At 40.0% G+C, this 19,054-nt stretch overlaps 1 protein-coding gene across 3 annotated transcripts in view; it reads left to right on the forward strand.

The window, feature by feature from the left end:
- zfpm2a (zinc finger protein, FOG family member 2a) overlaps positions 1-19,054 on the forward strand; it is a 937,618-nt gene that overhangs the window by 282,480 nt on the left and 636,084 nt on the right. For all 3 annotated transcript variants that reach the window (XM_072570601.1, XM_072570603.1, XM_072570602.1), the window contains exon 2: positions 495-653. In XM_072570601.1, coding sequence (XP_072426702.1) covers positions 495-653 — 159 coding nt within the window. The remainder of the gene's footprint in view (positions 1-494; positions 654-19,054) is intronic.

The raw sequence follows: 19,054 nt of genomic DNA on the forward strand, positions 1-19,054 counted from the left end.
TCACAAACTAGTATAGAACTAGAATAAATTGAATTCACTTTAACTTACAGATGATTAATTTAAAATTTAATACCATCTTTGGTTCTTTTTTCACTGTTCCTGTTCCTTTTTACACTAACACAATTAACCTTTCTGGTCTTGACAGTAAGATGCTGCTCTTTGATTGTACACTGTAGCTTAATCATGGAGTTCAACAAAAACTTTTGTATCTTGATACGATGTAAAAGGTACAATTCTGAAATTTGCCATAATAATATTGGCCGAAGTAACATAAGTTTTTATGGTACTTATTCTTGGTCTTCAGAGCTGCCTTGCATGTGCTACTGGCAGAGTTACTCAAGCCTGTTTTGTCACATCATTGGATGTATTGGATGTTGTGACCTTGCAGTATTGAGTTCTTTGCAAACTCAAATGGAAATCTCTTGGTAAGAAAGTAGCTGATGCTATGGCCTGTGCAACCTGTTTAATGGAGACACCTCATTCTGTACTAACAGGACCACTTGAAGACACAATTGAGGATGATGAGGAAGAATGTCTGTCTGAAGAAAATGATACAATTAGCAGAGGAGACTACACACTTGATGAAAACTTTTCAGCAGACTATGGATCAGAACACCTCAGTTGTGAAGAAACGGAATATTACTGCAGTAAAGGTAATTGGATTGAACACATTTACTTTATCGATTTAAAATAAAACAAAGAACCATTGGAATTCTGAAACAGAAGCAGAAATTGCTGGAGAAACTCAGCAAGTCTGGCAGCATGAGTGCAGAGAAAGCAGAGTCAATGTTTTGGGTCTGGTGATTCTTCTTCAGAATTGGGTCTGTTGGATCCAAAACATGACTCTGTTTTCTGTCCACCAATGTTGCCAGATGTGCTGACTTTCTCCAGCAATTTTTGTTTTTATTATTATCATTTAACTATCCAGTATATTGGGTACTATTGCATTTTTTAATAGAATGATCTGTTATCAAAGCAATTTTTAAAATCACATTTTAGTCCTTGATTCCACATTACATCTGTGACAGCTGTTATGTTTTAATTCATGTTTATATTATTGCCCTGCTGCATTGCTTCCTCACTGAAAGGAAAAAAAAAAGTGCATTCATTCTGTTCTTACCATTCAGAATGCTTTTCAGCTTGCTAATTCTGAATAAGAGAATTTGTACATTGAATGAGTATTAATAACTGTTGGATCATTTTCATTTTTAGTAGTTAATAACTGTCTTGTGATTGTAAAGATTTTAATGGTCTGCTGACTGTGGCAAAGTAAGAGAAACTGAAATATTAAGTAAAACCAACTAGTTTATAGCTCAAAGCAAACCCAGTCAATAAAAGTATTATAATTATAGAATACAGAAAAACTCAGGGAGTTTAATTTTGAACATGAGTATAACATGTCCTATAAACAGATCTTGGTTAAGCCATCATTTCAGATGATCACTTTTGTTAGATGATATGTCACAATTTGATCTTTTTTTGAGAGGAGAAATTAATTGGCTTCTAGTGTGTTGCATCGAATATATTGATTTTCTGGCAACAATGGGAAGATCTGGTATAATGAGGAATAGAAATAATAATTAGCTGTAACATTTTTCTACAGTGAACTGACAAATATAAGAGTCAAAAGTCAAAAAGTTATTTCCTGTTTGCAAGAAATATTATATATTTATTCAGGAAAATTGTTATGATGATTCTGAATTAATTCTATTAATTGATAATTTCTTGTACAATAGAAGTAAAAGCTTGCCTTTTTACTACATTTCAGTGAGTTTTCAATATTTTAAACATTGTTTATAATTCCTCCAATCATAATGACCTAAATTAATGCTAACTGATAACAATGATTATGTGTATGTAGGCAAAGTTAGTCTACACTGCTCTTTTACATTCCTATTACTAAAAAACTTACTCGTAAATGACTGCTCCTCAATTATTTGATTGGGAAATAGGCATATTATTGAGTAGGAGAAAAAGCCATACTGAAAGTTGACCTTATGATCCTGTATCATCATAATAACAAATTCTACCTACATTTGCCTCTCTGATTTGCTTTTCCCTGTCTTGGCCCTACCTACTGCTGAAACCTTTACACATTCTATTGTAACCTCTAGATATGACAATTCTTCTGCTTTCCTTGCTATTCTTCTATCTTGCACCTTCCAATACTTTGGTTAATCTAAAACTCTGTCTTCTGTGCATCAAGTTATGTTCATCAATCCATATAGCTGCTCCACATTGACACCTCCTCCACCACTGACCTGATTTTTAAATGATCATCATCATGTTCAAATCCCCTCCTATCCTGAAATCTTCTCCAGCCTTGCTGTCCTCAAAAAGCTCTGTTTCTCCAACTCTGGCTTCTCTGAAAGTTCCCACTTGCTTTACACCACCATTTTTGGTTCCAGCTGTCTATGCCTAAGCTTTGGCCTAACCTTGTCAAGCAAGTTTTTCTTCCTTTAAGAGTCAACTTAGAATTTACCATTAGACCTGACATTTGATTATCTATCCTATTGTCTTTCTTTCGCTTAGTGTCAATTTTTATTAGACTTACCTTCCTTTGAGTGCTTTTTGGGATTTCTTAGAGTGTTAAAGATGCAAGTTATTTTATTTTGTTCTCAATGAATTCTTACACCTCCCAGCTTATATTTCCTACATTTTGGCAGATTTTGAAATAAGTCAATTTACAATCCAAATTCAGAATTGCATTGGGATTTATTTTAATAATAATAAAAAAATCATGTTAGATTTTAAGAGAACCAGGGAAAAAACGTTCTCTTAAAAGTGCCAAGTATATCAGAGCACAAACTCACAGATAACAGTCCAGATATTTAGGAAGAAGTAACATAGGCATTGGTAAGGCTAAAAAAAGGTAAAGGAGCTCAGCAAGGCTGGGACACCAACCTTTATAGCACAGAATGTTTTAGCTCTCCTTGTTATGCGCCTCTACCCCAGAAACCCTATAACCCTTTGAGTTATCTCCACTTCTCCAACATTAGCCTGTTGTGACAGCTCTCCATCCTTGGTAGGCGTGTTTTCACTTGTTTGTTCTTTAGCCTGTGAAATTTGTTCACTAGGTATCTTCTTTTTTCAAAACTCTTCTTTAAATCTGCTTCACTTTTCTTAATAATGTTAATGTGTAAGTGTTAATGTTCCTGTGAAGCCTTTGAGATGATTTACTATGTCACAGGGTACAAAATTGTTGTTTTAGCTTTGCTTTCCAACTGGCAGCCAGAGGGGAGGTCAGTCCAGGACTAATAATGAAAATCAACCCACAGTCAGAATGGGGTGTCCAACACCTTGTTGAGACAGGTAATCCGCACCCAAGGTTAACCCAAGGTTCGGGCAGAAATCTGAGTTGTGGGGAAAGAAGCTTACACTTAAGTGAGAGACTTGCCTTTAGGCTTTGGAAAAGGACCACAAACTGGGCCAAGACAACAACAACTGAGATGATGGGCTTGAGTTAGGGTTCATCTTTTGAAAACAGGAGGAGTACACCTTCCCCCACCTTTGTGGCTCCTTCCCTGCATTCAATCTGCAGTCTATCACTCCATCTGTTTGCAGCAACGTGTTAGCCTACTTCCAGCTCACAGCATACTCAACAAGCCTCTTGCATTGTGGGGCTGGCAGGTCGAAGTACCTACAATATGGTTTTTTGTATTCGCTTACGTGGCTGGCTGGGTCAGCATTCATTGTCCATTCCTGGAGAAAATGGTGAGCTGCTACACAAGCATCATGCCAGTTAATCATCCTGAATATTGATGGCAGAAGACTCAGAAATTCAACTTAATCACATGGTAAAAAGGCAATCAGAAGTTAGGATCATAATTTGTATTTTGCCCTTCATAACCCCAACCCCAGTAACGTCCTGGCTAATCTGGAGGGATAATAATGAACGTATAAACAACCAACAAGAGAAGGCCACTTAATCCTTTGAGACAGCTCCACCATTCAATTTGATTATGACAATTTGTTTTTAACTTCAACTCTACATTCCTGCCCGTTCTCAAAAAGCTTTCATGCCTTCATAATCAAGAATCTATCTACTTCTGCCTTAAATATATTGAAAGATTTTGCATTCACTGTCTTTTCAGGAAAGGAATTCCAAAGATTCACAATTCCCTGACAGAAAAAGTACACATTTCTGTCTAAATGAACACCTCCTTATTTTTAAACTATGACCTCTAATTCTAAGAACTCCCAATAAAGGAAGCATCCTTCCTGCATCAACCTGGTCAAGTCTCCTCTGGATTATATTTTATATTAAGTCACCTTTGACTCTTGGAAACTCCAGAGAGTATAGGCCTAGCCTGACGAGCCTTTCCTCATTAGACAATCAGCTCATTTGTCTAGTAAATCTTCTCTGAACAGGTTCTAACACTTTAACATCCTTCTCTAAATATGGCAACCAGTACTGTACACAACACTCCAGATGCAGACTTCAGAATGTCCTGTGTAACTGAAACATAACTTTCCTACTCTTGCACTCAATTTCCCTTACAATAAACTTTGCCATTTTATTAGCTTTCCTGAATACTTTCTGTACCTGCACATTATATTTCTGTGATTCATGCACCAGAGCACTCAGATCTCTCGGCAACTCAGACCTCTACAACCTCTCATAAAGCATTGACTTATTTTTAATGTTTTTATTGAGATAACAATTTCTGACCAATGTTCAATTAATAATAAAGAATGACTGATGAGAACAAACCCTCAGAAATTACTTCTGGAAACATTTGGTCATGCCATTAATTTGAGATATATATTTGATGCAGCTGAAGCACAGACTCTTGATCTAAAGATATTCATTTTTATCTATAGTATAACTGTCAAAAATGTGTTAGTTGGCCACCTTTCGACTGTAGCTTCACTTTCTACGTCGTGTGTACCTACGACAATGTTGCATGATCTCCTGACTAACTTAGTGAAGGAGAGGACGAGTGTTCCCCAGTTCACATAAATTATGAGTTAGTTCTTTTTACTAGTGGCACTGAAAAGGTTATGGCTCTTTATAGTTGCTGGAATCTAATTTACTCTCTTCATTTTCTTGGCATGGCTAATAAAAATCACCTGATAACAGTGAAGGATTTTTTTAAACATTTGTTAGTGTAATGAAGCTTTTCTTCATGACACTTTTTCTAGTTTGCCTTAATTCCTTGCTTTAAGTGCTTCATCTGATAGCTTTCGATGGTTCATGTCATACATTTTCTAATCAGGCACCAGGTTTTGTCTGCCCTTCAAACCTTTCAGTCAATATTCTGTCTTTCTTAAGCAGCTGCAATGATAGATCCCATGCCAATGTGTGAATCCCTCTAGAAGCATCAATACTCAATGCCTGTGCCTTGATCACTCTGCCTTTGTGCCGTTTAATATCAAAATCTCCAAAGCCAGTGGTACTTTTTGTGAGGATTATGAATTTGAGCTGCTTTAAATTATCTTAGCAACAGAGCATATTATATTGACATTTGGAGTTCTCTTTGGACTGACAGAAGCTGGGTGCATAAAGCTGAAAAAAGCCGATATGACTTTGTTTCTACCTTGCTCGAGGAGTTGTATGTGTAAATCGCCTAAGCTTATTGACCTGAATCTTTGCCTTCTTGTCTTCTGATTTGTTTGGAACGCAGACACTGATAGCGCATTGATACAGCTGATTTAGCAGCTCAGTGATTTGTTTTACAACAGGTGCCTTTGGCAAGACATTAGCACTCCCTCAGGCCACCATTGTTCTGTTCTTTTCTGTAAGAGTCCTGAGAATTTGGTGCACAGATGTGATCACATTTCCACTCATTTGAACAAATAGTTTCAGGTTATCTATTTCTGAGAACTCTATGCAACTAAACTTGCTAAATTCTTTTCAATTGTGGAAGTGCAATACACAATACGCAGGTATTATTATTGTTGTCTACTGATTTAACTGGATCAGCAGTTTTCAAGGTGGAATGTTACAGACATTTGGTGAGATTTGTGACAGAATCACTCAATAAGGCCTATCTGTACATAAGGAGTATCTCACATTTTCTTTTATGCTTTAAAGTAGCAAGACACAGACATTATTGCTTGTTAAATGCCTTCTTAACAGCCTAATTCACCCTTTTAATATTTAGCTTTCCATCTGACCAAATTTTGCCAAACAAACTAGATATTGAGAAATAATATGAAAATCAAAGCAGTTACTGAGTGATTTCAACTCACTGCATGCACTTAAGGACTTCCATGATGAATACTGGGTAACAATATCTCATCTGAAAATGTGTTGCTGGAAAAGCGCAGCAGGACAGGCAGCATCCAAGGAGCAGGAGAATCGACGTTTTGGGCATGATCCTTTCTTCAGGACGTTAACCGCCTCAACCTCTCCACCCCTCTCACCCACTCCAACCTCTCACCCTCGGAACGTGCAGCCCTCCATTCCCTTCGTTGCAACCCCAACCTCACTATCAAACCGGCAGACAAGGGAGGCACGGTAGTAGTTTGGCGCACCGACCTTTACACTGCTGAGGCTAAACGCCAGCTCATGGACACCTCCTCCTACTGCCCCCTTGACCATGACCCCACCTCCTACCATCATCTCCCAGACCATCCATAACCTCATCACCTCAGAGGATCTCCCATCCACCGCCTCCAACCTCATAGTCCCACAACCCCGCACTGCCCGTTTCTACCTCCTGCCCAAAATCCACAAACCTGACTGCCCCGGCCGACCCATTGTCTCAGCCTGCTCCTGCCCCACCGAACTCATCTCTGTATACCTCAATACGGTCCTGCCCCCTCAGTCCAAGAGCTCCCCACCTACGTTCGGGACACCACCCATGCCCTCCACCTCCTCCATGATTTTTGCTTCCCCCATCCCCAACGCCTTATCTTCACCATGGACATCCAGTCCCTGTACACCTCCACCCCCAATCACAAGGGACTCAAAGCCCTCCGCTTCTTCCTTTCCCGCCGTACCAACCAGTCCCCTTCCACTGACACCCTCCTTCGACTGACTGAACTGGTCCTCACCATGAACAACTTCTCTTTCCAATCCTCCCACTCCTCTCTCACTTCCTAACAATATCTCATAACAATCTCCATGGGTACCAGCAGCATCTGTTCTACGTCGAAGGTCGGTGGAGTTGTGGATAGTGCTGAAGGATGTTGCAGGTTACAGAGGACCATAGATAAGTTGCAGAGTTGGGCTGAGAGGTGACAAATGGAGTTTAATGCAGAAAAGTGTGTGGTGATGCATTTTGGAAGGACCAACAGGAATAAAGAGTACTGGGCTAATGGTAAGATTCTTGGTAGTGTAGATGAACAGAGAGATCTCAGTGTCTATGTACAAAGATCTCTGAAAGTTGCCACCCAGGTTGATAGGGTTGTTAAGAAGGCATGCAGTGTATTAGCTTTTATTGGTAGAGGGATTAAGTTTCGGAGCCATGAGATAATGATGCAGCTGTACAAAGCTCTGGTGTGGCTGTAGTTGGAGTATTGCATACAGTTCTGATCACCATATTATAGGAATGATGGGGGAGATTTGGAAAGGCTTCAGAGGAGATTTATTAGGATGTTGCCTGGAATGGAGGAATGGTCTTATGAGGAAAGGCTGAGGGACTTGAGGCTGTTTTTGATGGAGAGAAGAAGGTTGAGAGGTGACTTAATTGAGATGTTTAAGATAATCAAACTGTTAGATAGGGTGGACAGTAAGAGCCTTTTTCCTCGAATGGTGTTGGCTAGCACGAGGGGACATAGCTTTAAATTGAGAGGTGATAGATATAGGACAGATATCAGAGATAGTTTCCTTACTCAGAGTAGTAGGGGCATGGAAGGCACTGCATGCAACCGTAATAGATTCGCTAACTTTAAGAGCACTTAAATGGTCATTGGATAAACATATGGATGAAAATGGGGCGCCACGGTGGCTCAGTGGTTAGCACTGCTGCCTCACAGCACCAGGGTCCCAGATTCGATTTCAGCCTCAGGCGACTGTCTGTGTGAAGTTGCACGTTCTTCCCGTGTCTGCGTGGGTTTCCTCCTGGTGCTTTGGTTTCCTCCCACAGTCCAAAGATGTGCAGGTCAGGTGAATTGGCCATGCTAAATTGCCCATAGGTTAGGTGCATTAGTCAGAGGGAAATGGGTCTGGGTGGATTACTCCTCGGAGGGTCGGTGTGGACTTGTTGGCCAAAGGGCCTATTTCCACACTGTCGGGAATCTAATCTAAAATGGAATAGTGTAGGATAAATGGGCTTCAGATTGGTTCCACTGGTTGGTGCAACGTCGAAGGCTGAAGGGCCTGTACTGCGCTGTTATGTTCTATGAAGGCTATTGGCATCCAATATTTGGCAGCCCTAAGAATTCTCACAGCCAACCTCCAATCCATCCATAAGACCCTTCTGCACTTCAATTGTGTATCGTGGGTTGCGGCTGTTATCAAAGTAATGCTGAACAAGCACACCCAGCTCATGGACTGGACCATTGTGTGCTCAGGGACATTCACTCAGCTCATGGACTGGACCAGTAGACCATAAGAAACAGAAGCAAGAGTAGGCTGTTCAGACGCTTAAGTTTGCTCTGCAATTCACTAAAGTCATGCTTGCCATGATATTCCTTGCATCGACTTTCAGGCCTTTTCCCATAACTCTGGTTCTCCTTTTGATGATCAAGAATCTATCTATCTATCTCACCCTTAAATGCATACATGCAGTCAACCAGTTCCCAAGAGTTTCAATTGTGTGAGAGAAGAAATTTCTCCTCTCTCAGTCTTAAATTAGCACCCCTTTATTCTGGGACTATGTCCTCTATTCCTAGACCCTCCCATGAGGGGAAATATATTCTCAACATTTGTCTTATTAAGTCCCTTAATAATCCTATATATTTAAATGAGATCACCCCTTTAATCCTCCCAATCTGTTCCTCTTTTGATCATAAAATAATCTATACTCGGGATCATTGTAATTAGGCTCGCTGAAGTCCAATGAAATGATACATTTCCTTAAACAAGAGGACCATATCTGCTCACAATACTCCACATATGGTCTCACCAGCACTTTGTACAATAGTTGTTCCCAGTTTTATGCTCTAATCTCTTGAAATGTGGTCAACATTCCATTTGCCTTCCTGAATTACCTTCTGTTCTGCGGAAGTGTCACGCGACCCAAAATGTGAACTGTGATGTTTCTCCACAGATGCTGCCAGACCCTTCCAGCAATTTCTGTTCTTTTTGTTTTCCTGTTTACCTGCTGCACCTGCGTGCTAGCTTTCTGTATTTCATGTATAAGTATCCCCAAGTCAGGTTTTGCAGTTTTTCTCCATTTAACTAATACTCTGTTCTTTTGTGCTCCCTTACAAAATATACAACTTCACATGTTCCCAGATTATACTCCTTTGCAAACCTTTTGCCCATGTGCGTAACCTATAGAATCATAGAATCCTCACCGTGTGGAAATAGGCCCTGTGGCCCAACATGTCCATACCAACTCTCTGAAGTATAACCCATCCAGACCCATTCCCCTGCGCTGTTATCCTGTATTTACCCCTAACTAATGAACCTAATCTATACATCCCTGAACACTGTGGGCAATTTAGCATGACCAATTCACCCAACCTAAACATGTTTGGATTGGGGGAGGTAACTAAAGCACCCAGAGGAAATGCACGCAGACATGGGAGAATGTGCAAACTTCACACAGACAGTTGCCCAAGGTCAGAATCAAACCCGGGTTCCTGGTGCTGTGAGACAGCAGTGCTAACCACTGAGCCACCGTGCCACCCTATCAATATCTCCCTGTAAACTGTTTATATTCCTCTTGCAATCTGACTTTCCAACTATTTCTCTGTTGTCTCCAAATTTGGCTAAATTATATTTGCTTCCTTCCTCCAAGTCACTAATATATATTCTAAACCATTGCTGTCCATTTGCTACATCTCTGAGCTTTTTACTTGCTCTCACAGTGACTCTGAGTCTACCTGGATGCTAACAGCATACCTTCCTTGACATTTTGCACTTTGGCCTTTAGCCAGAGATACTAGGCTCATATTATTTCTATTTTGCCTTGGCATTCAGTGCTGACACAAGGCTGGAACCTTGTCATGGTTGTCAACAATACTCGGATAAGTCAAAAATGGTGGTGAGCTGCCTTCTCAAATTGCTGCAGTCAATGGTGGGAAGGTACATTCAGAATGCTGTGACAAAGATAGTTTCCAGAATTTTGACACTGCAGAAATACTTCCACATCAGGATAACGACTGGCTTGGAGGGAAATTTGCAAATGTTGATGTTCCCATGTAACTGCTGCTGTTGTTTTTCTTGCTGCATCTTAACTTAAATGGAAGTTACTTCTTCAACAGTAACTTCAAAATCTACAGTAACCAGCACTTAGAATGACTAGGATAGCATTCACATGGGAACACCACCACCTTTAATTTTTCCTTCAATCTGCACACCATTCTACCTTGTGTGATGGCCCATTTATTTTTGGGGAAAGAAATCTGTGTTTTATATTGGTGTGATAGCTCATTTACAAACTAGGTTTCTCAAGAAGCTGAGTTCTTGTAAAAGTCAATTGGCTTCCACATGACCAAACTTTCTGGGAGATATACAATAGTAAAGAGGGCGAACAAGAATTTGAATTGTCAGGGAGATTGAATTCCTGGATATGGTTATATTTTTCAAACTGAATTTAGATTACAACAAGCTAGATGTAGGGAATCTATTTTTCATGCAGAATGCTGTTAAATGCATGTTTGCTAGCTAAAACAGTTTAAACCTTTGGATAACGGAAAGGTTGTAATAACAATGAGTTGGCTCTTTGGTCCATCCAAGCTTTGAAGAGAGAGAGAGGTCCAGATGCAGGGCACCAGAGTTAAAGGACATGAAACCAGGAGAGCTGTGACCGAAAGTGGCTATTTTTAATTTATTTGTGACACCTATATTGAAATGAGAGTCTATAACCACAGGGTGGTTGGAGCAGATTTGAAGGATTTTCTGGCACCAAACTGAGGGCACAAGAAATCTTATACAAATCTTGAAATAGTAATCTGACCAAGTGGCTACTTTTCCAATTTCTGATGTGAATCTGACTTGAGATTTTGGAATGTAAGTTAAATGTGTGCAAATGGAAATTTGAGTTAAGAATTTCAGTGTAACTGCTTTCTATATTTTCTAATCAACTTGCTCAGAAATATTATTACACACCTGTGGAAGAGGTGGAGCTTGAACCTGGGTCTCCTGCTCTAGAAGTATGGACATTGGCACAAGAGCCCCTAATTATTCAGTTTTATATAATTGTTTTCATCAATATTTTTGGTAATTTGTAATAGACTGTAGTTACTAATATTCATATTCTTTGATTTTTGCACACAGCATTATTTTGTTTTAGTATAGTGAATCTTGTGCCTTCATTCCCTTAGTAACTACTTGGGTAGCTACCTCTATCAAGATTATATTGCTCAGTACTTTATCACCACTGTCACTGAGTAAAAATGCTGGAACCCCTTGTCTACTAGCATCATGCGTACCTGCACAAGATAGACAATGGCAGTTCAAAACCATTTTTTCAAGGGCAATTAAGGATGAGCAAAAATTGCAGTAATGCCTTCATCCTGTAAAAGAATTTTTAAAAAAATACTTGATGCAGACTTGTAATATTTTTTGGCTTAACGTTCCAGTTAAAGGCTATTTCTCAGTCTGGAGAGAGGTGTGGACTTTCCCATGGATCAGTGTTGGAATACTTTCTTTTCCTGTTATATATTAGTGACTTTGATGTACATGGCACAATTTTGAAGTGTGCAGAAGAAATGAAACTCAGATGCATTGTAACTATGAGGAGGATGGTGTTGAACTTCAAAAGGAATCATTGAATCATGGAATACTTACAGTACAAAAAAAGGCTAGATGGCCTAGCACGTCTGCACTGAGCCTATGAAGAGCATCCCACCCAGACCTCGCCCAACATTATTCCTGTAACCCCACATTTACCATGGCTAATCCACCTAGTCAGCCAACTGAGCTAACTGACCCCTCTCATGATTTCCATTCCTGAAACTAGCTTTTATTTCCACTTGACAAGTTGTCTGTGTTGTGAAGCATAGCAAATCCATCAGCAACTTTCCTGATTCCTATGTGGAACTGCCCATGTGTAATTGGAAGAAGGTGCAGTCTAGTTTATTATTTGATTACTTTGAGCACGATTACCTTCACCTATTTTTACCTCAATATCATTATGCCATAAAGAAATTGAAATTAAAAATAAGCAATTTTAAAAAATATAAATTCTCATTTATTTCCTACAAAAGCTGAAACCCAAGAGTAACACCAAAATTCTAAGCATGTATATATTTCCAAATAATGCATCATTCTGAGATACTACAGACAGGCTGGGGTAATGCTTCCTCATGCAAGCACACAATAGGAGCAGAAGTAGGCGATGCTTCTCCTCTTGTAAAAAGGCGGTGGTTGTAGTAAATATTTTTGTGGTAGAGGTAGAATTTTACTAAGCAAGGAGTGAAAGGTTATTAGGGGTAGAGAGGGATGTGGATTTCAAGCTAATATTAAAACAGCCAAAATTGTACGGAATGGTGGAGCAGGCTCAAGGGGCTGAAAGGCCTATTTCTGCTTATGATTCACTTGTTTGTACAGTCCTTGATCCTGCTCCAATGAGTAGGAGAAGGTGTAAGTAGGAAAACTAAAATCACCATTGATAACTGGTGTCCAAAGGGAAATGAATGAATCAGAACAATGATTATGATCTGAACGCTGTGTTAAATGTGGAGCCCTGAAATGTGTCGAATGGAGTGATGAAATGAACTAAATTGGAAATATGTAAAAGAGACTGAGGACAAGAGGACTCAGGAAAACAGTGATTTACTTGTTGCTCTTTCGCTTTAGCATGCACCTTTCCTGGATGCAAAGTTTACTTCTTGGCCCATTACCATTTAATTTTGTCTTGCGCCATCAGCCTTTTTGTCATTTAATTTCATTCCTCTGTCTTTTACCCTCACATAGACATTCTCTTTTTTCTTTCCTTCCCTCCTTTTTTCCTCTGACTCTGTACTTGATTCAAACCTGGCTCTTTAAATTTTTTGCAATTGTGATAACAGTTAATTGACCTGAAAATGTGAATTTCGCTATTGGCATGCCCTTTTATCAATCATTCAAACATCTTAAGAGCTTTTTGGTCTGATTTTTGAGTCCATTGAAAATATCCAAAAGTTGATTATCAGCAGAAATTGTAAGTAAGTTCCGATCCTTTATTAAGCACCTGAATTCCTGTTATTGGATAAAATTTGTGGGACATTTCAACTTATGTTCTGTTGTTGAAATAGACAGGGTCATTAAGTTGAAAAGTGACACCTCGTGACCCATTATGCCTAAACTTGGGGTTTAAACTTTGCAAATTCAGATTATTTCCAGTATAAGTATGATGTTTTTGAGGCTCAGGGGATGTATTTACAGGTATTGTTTCCACCTTTTCTAAACCCTGCTTTCCTGAATTGAAGAAATCAATGCTCTTAAATTGAAGTTGGAGGCAATATTTACGAACAGGTAAATTTACTGACAGCAGTCTTTCCACCCAACTCAGGTTTGTAGGATAACAGTTGATGGAATGGCTCGAGTTTCTGCTGAGTTTGAGGACTATTGTGAACAGAACTAATACCAGCAATCCTGTTTTAGCCATCACTTCATCAGTACCATCAGTAAATATGCCTTTCAAAGGGCTTTCCCTTAACAGCTGTCTAACTGAGATTCGCCAACAATATTCCATTGAGGTAGAGTAGTTACAATACTTTTTGACATTATCTGCTAATAATTCAGTAAATCATTTAGGTCAGCTTGGGGATTGTGATATCTTGAGTTCATAGAGTCATAGAGATGTACAGCATGGAAACAGACCCTTCGGTCCAACCTGTCCATGCCAACCAGATATCCCAACCCAATCTAGTCCCACCTGCCAACACCCAGCCCATATCCCTCCAAACTCTTCCTATTCATATACCCATCCAAATGCCTCTTAAATGTTGCAGTTGTACCAGCCTCCCCCACTTCCTCTGGCAGCTCATTCCATACACGTACCACCCAATGCCTGAAAAGATTGCCCCTTAGATCTCTTTTATATCTTTCCCCTCTCACTCTAAACCTATGCCCTCTGGTTCTGGACTCCCCGATCCCAGAAAAATACTTTGTCTATTTATCCTATGGCTAAGGTAACATTGAAAGGACTTGGTGAGCCATGTGTAGAGCAGGCTGTCAGGTGCATCATGATGGCTCAAATATGACAGGTAAAACTGATTGGTGCAAAATAGAAACAAGGAGACTACTGCCAACATAGCAAGCTTTTGATACTGTGTTCCACTGTGCGCAGTAACACAGCAACCGTACACTAATGGAGTGATACCCCTTGTACTTCAGGTATAGCTTCCATTATCTTTTTCCTTAATTGCAGGGCTGTGTTCAAAGTTTCCACAATTGTACTGATTGTTTATGGATTGTCTCTTTTCTCGATATTGAATTCCAGCAATGTGGAAATTATAAAGGGCCATATTTTGTGGTCATTTTGGCTGCAGATCTGATGCCTTAATAGTTTGAGATTTTGCTCTAGTTTATTCTTACTCCAGAAAAAAATCTCCCTGCTCTGCAACATTGGCTATATTTACTCGGATGTTCATTTCCAATTGATGCTTTTGTTTTCCTGAGTTGTGTTTTAAAGTTGTCCGTCCTAAGTCTTTTCAGAACCAAACCAGTGATACATTGGGGTAGGATCCTATTTTATTAAATCTTTTGTTTCTACAAGGTCACGAGACTAATTCCAATGACAGAAAGCTTTGTTTTATGAGGAGAGTTTGAGCAGTTTAGGCCTGTATTCACTGGAGCATCGATAAATGGGAGAGATCTAATTGACATAAATTAGATGCAAAAGAAGATTGACAAAGCAAACATAGCGAGGATGTGGAGCAATCTAGTCTGAGGGATCATAGTTTTTTGATAATGGAGCAGACTTAAAACAGGAATCACTTCTCTCAAATTGCCATGAATCAGTTGTGTTCACTACCCTAGAGTGAGATGGACACTGAATAAATTTGAGGAGCTTAATTAGACATGAGTTAAAGAGTTATTGGCATGCAGGAAAGTTGAGGTGGGTATGACATCAGTCATGATGATATTGAATTGCAGAATAGGCTCGAGGGCCTTTTCCAACTCCGAGTTCTTATGTTTGTAAGTTCTGCATCAATTCGCTGCTTGATGGTCGATCTTAGACTGCTAGGCATTTCACAGCTGATCATTTGGGTGAGGTTCCCCACATGATACAGAATCAAGGTAGCCCACTTAGTTCCTTTGATATCTCAGACTAATGTTCTGGATAATAAAACAAAGAACTGCAGTTGCTGGTATCTGCAACACTCAAAAACAGAAATCATACAATCATAGAAACCTTCAGCCATCAAGTTGACACCAACCCTCCAAAGAACATCCCACCGCTATCCCTGTAACCCTGCCTTAACTGCCTTAACTGCCTTAACTATCCCTGTAACCCTGCCTTAACTGGCTAATCCACCTAGCCTGCACATCTTTGAATTGGAGAAACTTCAGTAACTGTAGGAATTCTATGATTCTTTGATTTTATGAACAAAGCTCCAGGTGTGGTTTCACAAAGGCCCTGTACAATAATAGCAAGACTTGCCCACTCTTCTCCTTGAACCTTCTCACTATGAAGGCCAACATACCATTTGATCTTTCACCACCTGCTGTACCTGCAGACTTACTTTTAGTGACTGGTATAGAACATAGAACAATACAGCGCAGAACAGGCCTTTCAGCCCTCAATGTTGTGCCGACCTGTGAACTATTCTCAGCTCGTCCCCCTACACTATCCCAAAATCATCCATGTGCTTATCTAAGGATTGTTTAAATCTCCCTAATGTGGGTGAGTTGACTACATTAACTGGTGGGGCATTGCCTGCCCTTACCACTCTCTGCATAAAGAACCTGCCTCTGACATCTGTCTTAAATCTATCACCCCTCAATTTGTAGTTATGCCCTCTTGTACACGCTGACGTTATCATCCACGGAAAAAGACTTTCACTGTCTACCCTATCTAATCCTCTGATCATCTTGTATGTCTCTATCAAATCCTCTCAGCCTTATTCTTGCCAATGAGAACAGGTTTAAGTCTCTCAGTCTTTCCTCATAAGCCCTTCACTCCAGACCAGTAAACATTCTGGTAAATCTCCTCTGCACCTTTTCCAATGCTTCCACATCCTTCCTGAAATATGGGGACCAGAACTGTACACAATATTCCAAGTGTTGCCACACTAGTGTTTTGTATAATTGCAGCATGATATTGTGGCTCCGGAAATCAATCCATCTACCAATGAAACCTAACACACCATATGCCTTCTTAACAGCACTATCCACCTGGGTGGCAAATTTCAGGAATCTATGTACATGGACTCCAACATCCCTCTGCACATCCACACTACCAAGAATCTTTCCATTGACCCAGTACTCTGCCTTCCTGTTATTCTTCCCAAAGTGCATTACCTCACATTTAGATGCATTAAAATCCATTTGCCACCTCTCAGCCCAATTCTGCAGTTTATCCAAGTCCCTCTGCAACCTGTAACATTCTTCCATACTGTCCACTACTCCACCGACTTTAGTGTTGTCTGCAAATTTACTAATCCATTCACCCATGCCTGTGTCTAAGTCATTTATAAAAATGACAAACAGCAGTGGTCCCAAAACAGATCCTTGTGGCACATCACTAGTAACCGGACTCCAGGCTGAATATTTTCCATCAACCACCACTCGCTGCCTTCTAATCCAAACTGCTAAATCACTCTCAATTCCCATGTCTCTGCATTTTCTCCAACAGCCTACCATGTGGAACCTTATCAAAGGCTTTACTGAAGTCCATGTATACCATGTCAACTGCCCTACCCTCATCTACATGCTTGGTCACCTTCTCAAAAATCTCAATGATGTTTGTGAGACACCACCTGCCCTTGACGAAACCATGTTGACGACCTGAAATCAAATTGTTGTTTGCGAGATGATTATAAATCTTACCTCTTATAATCCTTTCCAAAACCTTTCCTACAGCAGAAGTAAGACTTACTGGTCTATAATTACCTAGGTAATCTCTACTGTCCTTCTTGAACAAGGGTGCAACATTTGCAATCCTCCAGTCCTCTGGTACCAAACCTGTAGACAATGACGACTGAAATATGAAAGCCAAAGGCTCTTCTTTCTCCTTCCTAGCTTCCCAGAGAATCCTCGGATAAATCCCATCCGGCCCAGGAGACTTGTCTACTTTCACTCCTTCTAGAATTGATAACACCTGTTCATAACTAACCTCGATCCTTTCTCTTCTAATATCTCGTACCTCATTCTTCTCCTCTACAATATTCTCCTTTTCCTGAGTGAAAACCAATGAGAAATGTTTATTTAGCACCTCTCTGATCTCCACAAGATCCACACTCAACTTCCCACTTCTGTCTTTGATTGGCTCTATTCCTACCCTAATCATCCTTTCATTCTTCCATACCTATAGAAAGCTTTAGGGTTCTCCTTTATTCTATTTGCTAAAGACTGCTTGTGTCCTCTCTTTGCTCTTCTTAACACTCTCTTTAAATCCTTTCTAGCTGATCTGTAACTCCAATGCCTCATCTGAACCATCTTGCCTCATCAACACATAAGCCTCCTTTTTCTTCATAACAAGAGATGCAATTTCTGTAGTAAACCATGGTTCCCTTACCTTATCACTTCCTCCCTGCCTGACAGGGACATACCTATCAAGGACACGCAATATCTGTTCCTTAAACCAGCTCCACATTTCCATTGTCTGCATACCTTGCATTTTGCTACCCCATTCTATGCATCCTAATTCCTGAGGTGGAGGAGTCCAGAACTAGAGGGCATAGGTTTAGAATGAAAGGGGGAAGATTTAAGAGGGATCTAAGGAGCAACTTTTTCACGCAGAGGATGATGCATATTTAAAATAAGCTACCAGAGGAAGTGGTGGTGGCTGGTACAATTACAACATTTAAAAGGCATCTCGATGGGTATATGAAGATGAAGGGTTCAGAGGGATCTAGGTCAAGTGCTGACAAATGGGACTAGATTAATTTAGGATACCTGGTTGGCGTGGACAAGTTGGACCAAATGGTCTGTTTCCATACTGTCCATCTCTCTGATTCTATGTTCCCCTAAAGAAATGCCTCAGACCATCAAATTCTCGATACCAAGGGTCACACAGTTCTAGATTATGAAAAAAGGGATGCATCTGGAAATCCCAAGGGCTCAAAACAGCAGAAGTCCTGGAGGTGTACAGAATGTGGAAGAAGGAATTTAGAAAGGAAATAAGGACATTGGCAAATAAAATAAAATAGAAAGGTAACGAGGGAAAAAGTAGGGCCCATTGAGGATGACAGCAGTAATTTATGAGTTGAGCCAGAGGAGATTGATAGGGTTCTAAATTAATACTTTGTGTCAGTGTTCACTATTGAGAGGGATGATATGAATAAAAAAATCAAGGAGAAGGTTTGTGATATAATTAAACAAATTTGCATAGAAAGAGGGGTGGTTGAGTGTTTTGGCAAGCTTAAAAGTAGATAAATCTCTAGGACTGGTTGAAATGTATCCCAAGTTGTGAGTGAGGCAAGAGAGGAAACAATCGTGCACTCTCAAAAATTTTCAGTTCCACTCTAGCTACAGGAAAGGTGCTGGAGAACTGAAGGACAGCCAGCATGCCTTTTCCAAGAAGGAAACAAGACATGAACCAGGAAACTACAGGCAAGTCAGTCTATCCTCAGTGGTGGGGAAACAATTCAGAGGGATCAAATTAATTGGCATTTGGAGAGAAGGGATTATTCAAGAACAAGCAGCATGGTTTTATTCAGGGAAGGATATGTCTGACCAACTTAACTGAATTTTTCAAACTGGAGATTAGGGATGCAGGTGAAGGCAATGCTTTTGAATGAGGTCTATTTGGATCTCAGTAAGGCTTTTGATAAGGTCCCACACAGGAGACTGATAGCAAAGGCAAAAGTCTATGGAATGCAACAAAATTTGGCAAATTGG

Source organism: Chiloscyllium punctatum, chromosome 5, assembly GCF_047496795.1.
Source record: "Chiloscyllium punctatum isolate Juve2018m chromosome 5, sChiPun1.3, whole genome shotgun sequence".
NCBI classification, from domain to species: Eukaryota; Metazoa; Chordata; class Chondrichthyes; order Orectolobiformes; family Hemiscylliidae; genus Chiloscyllium; species Chiloscyllium punctatum.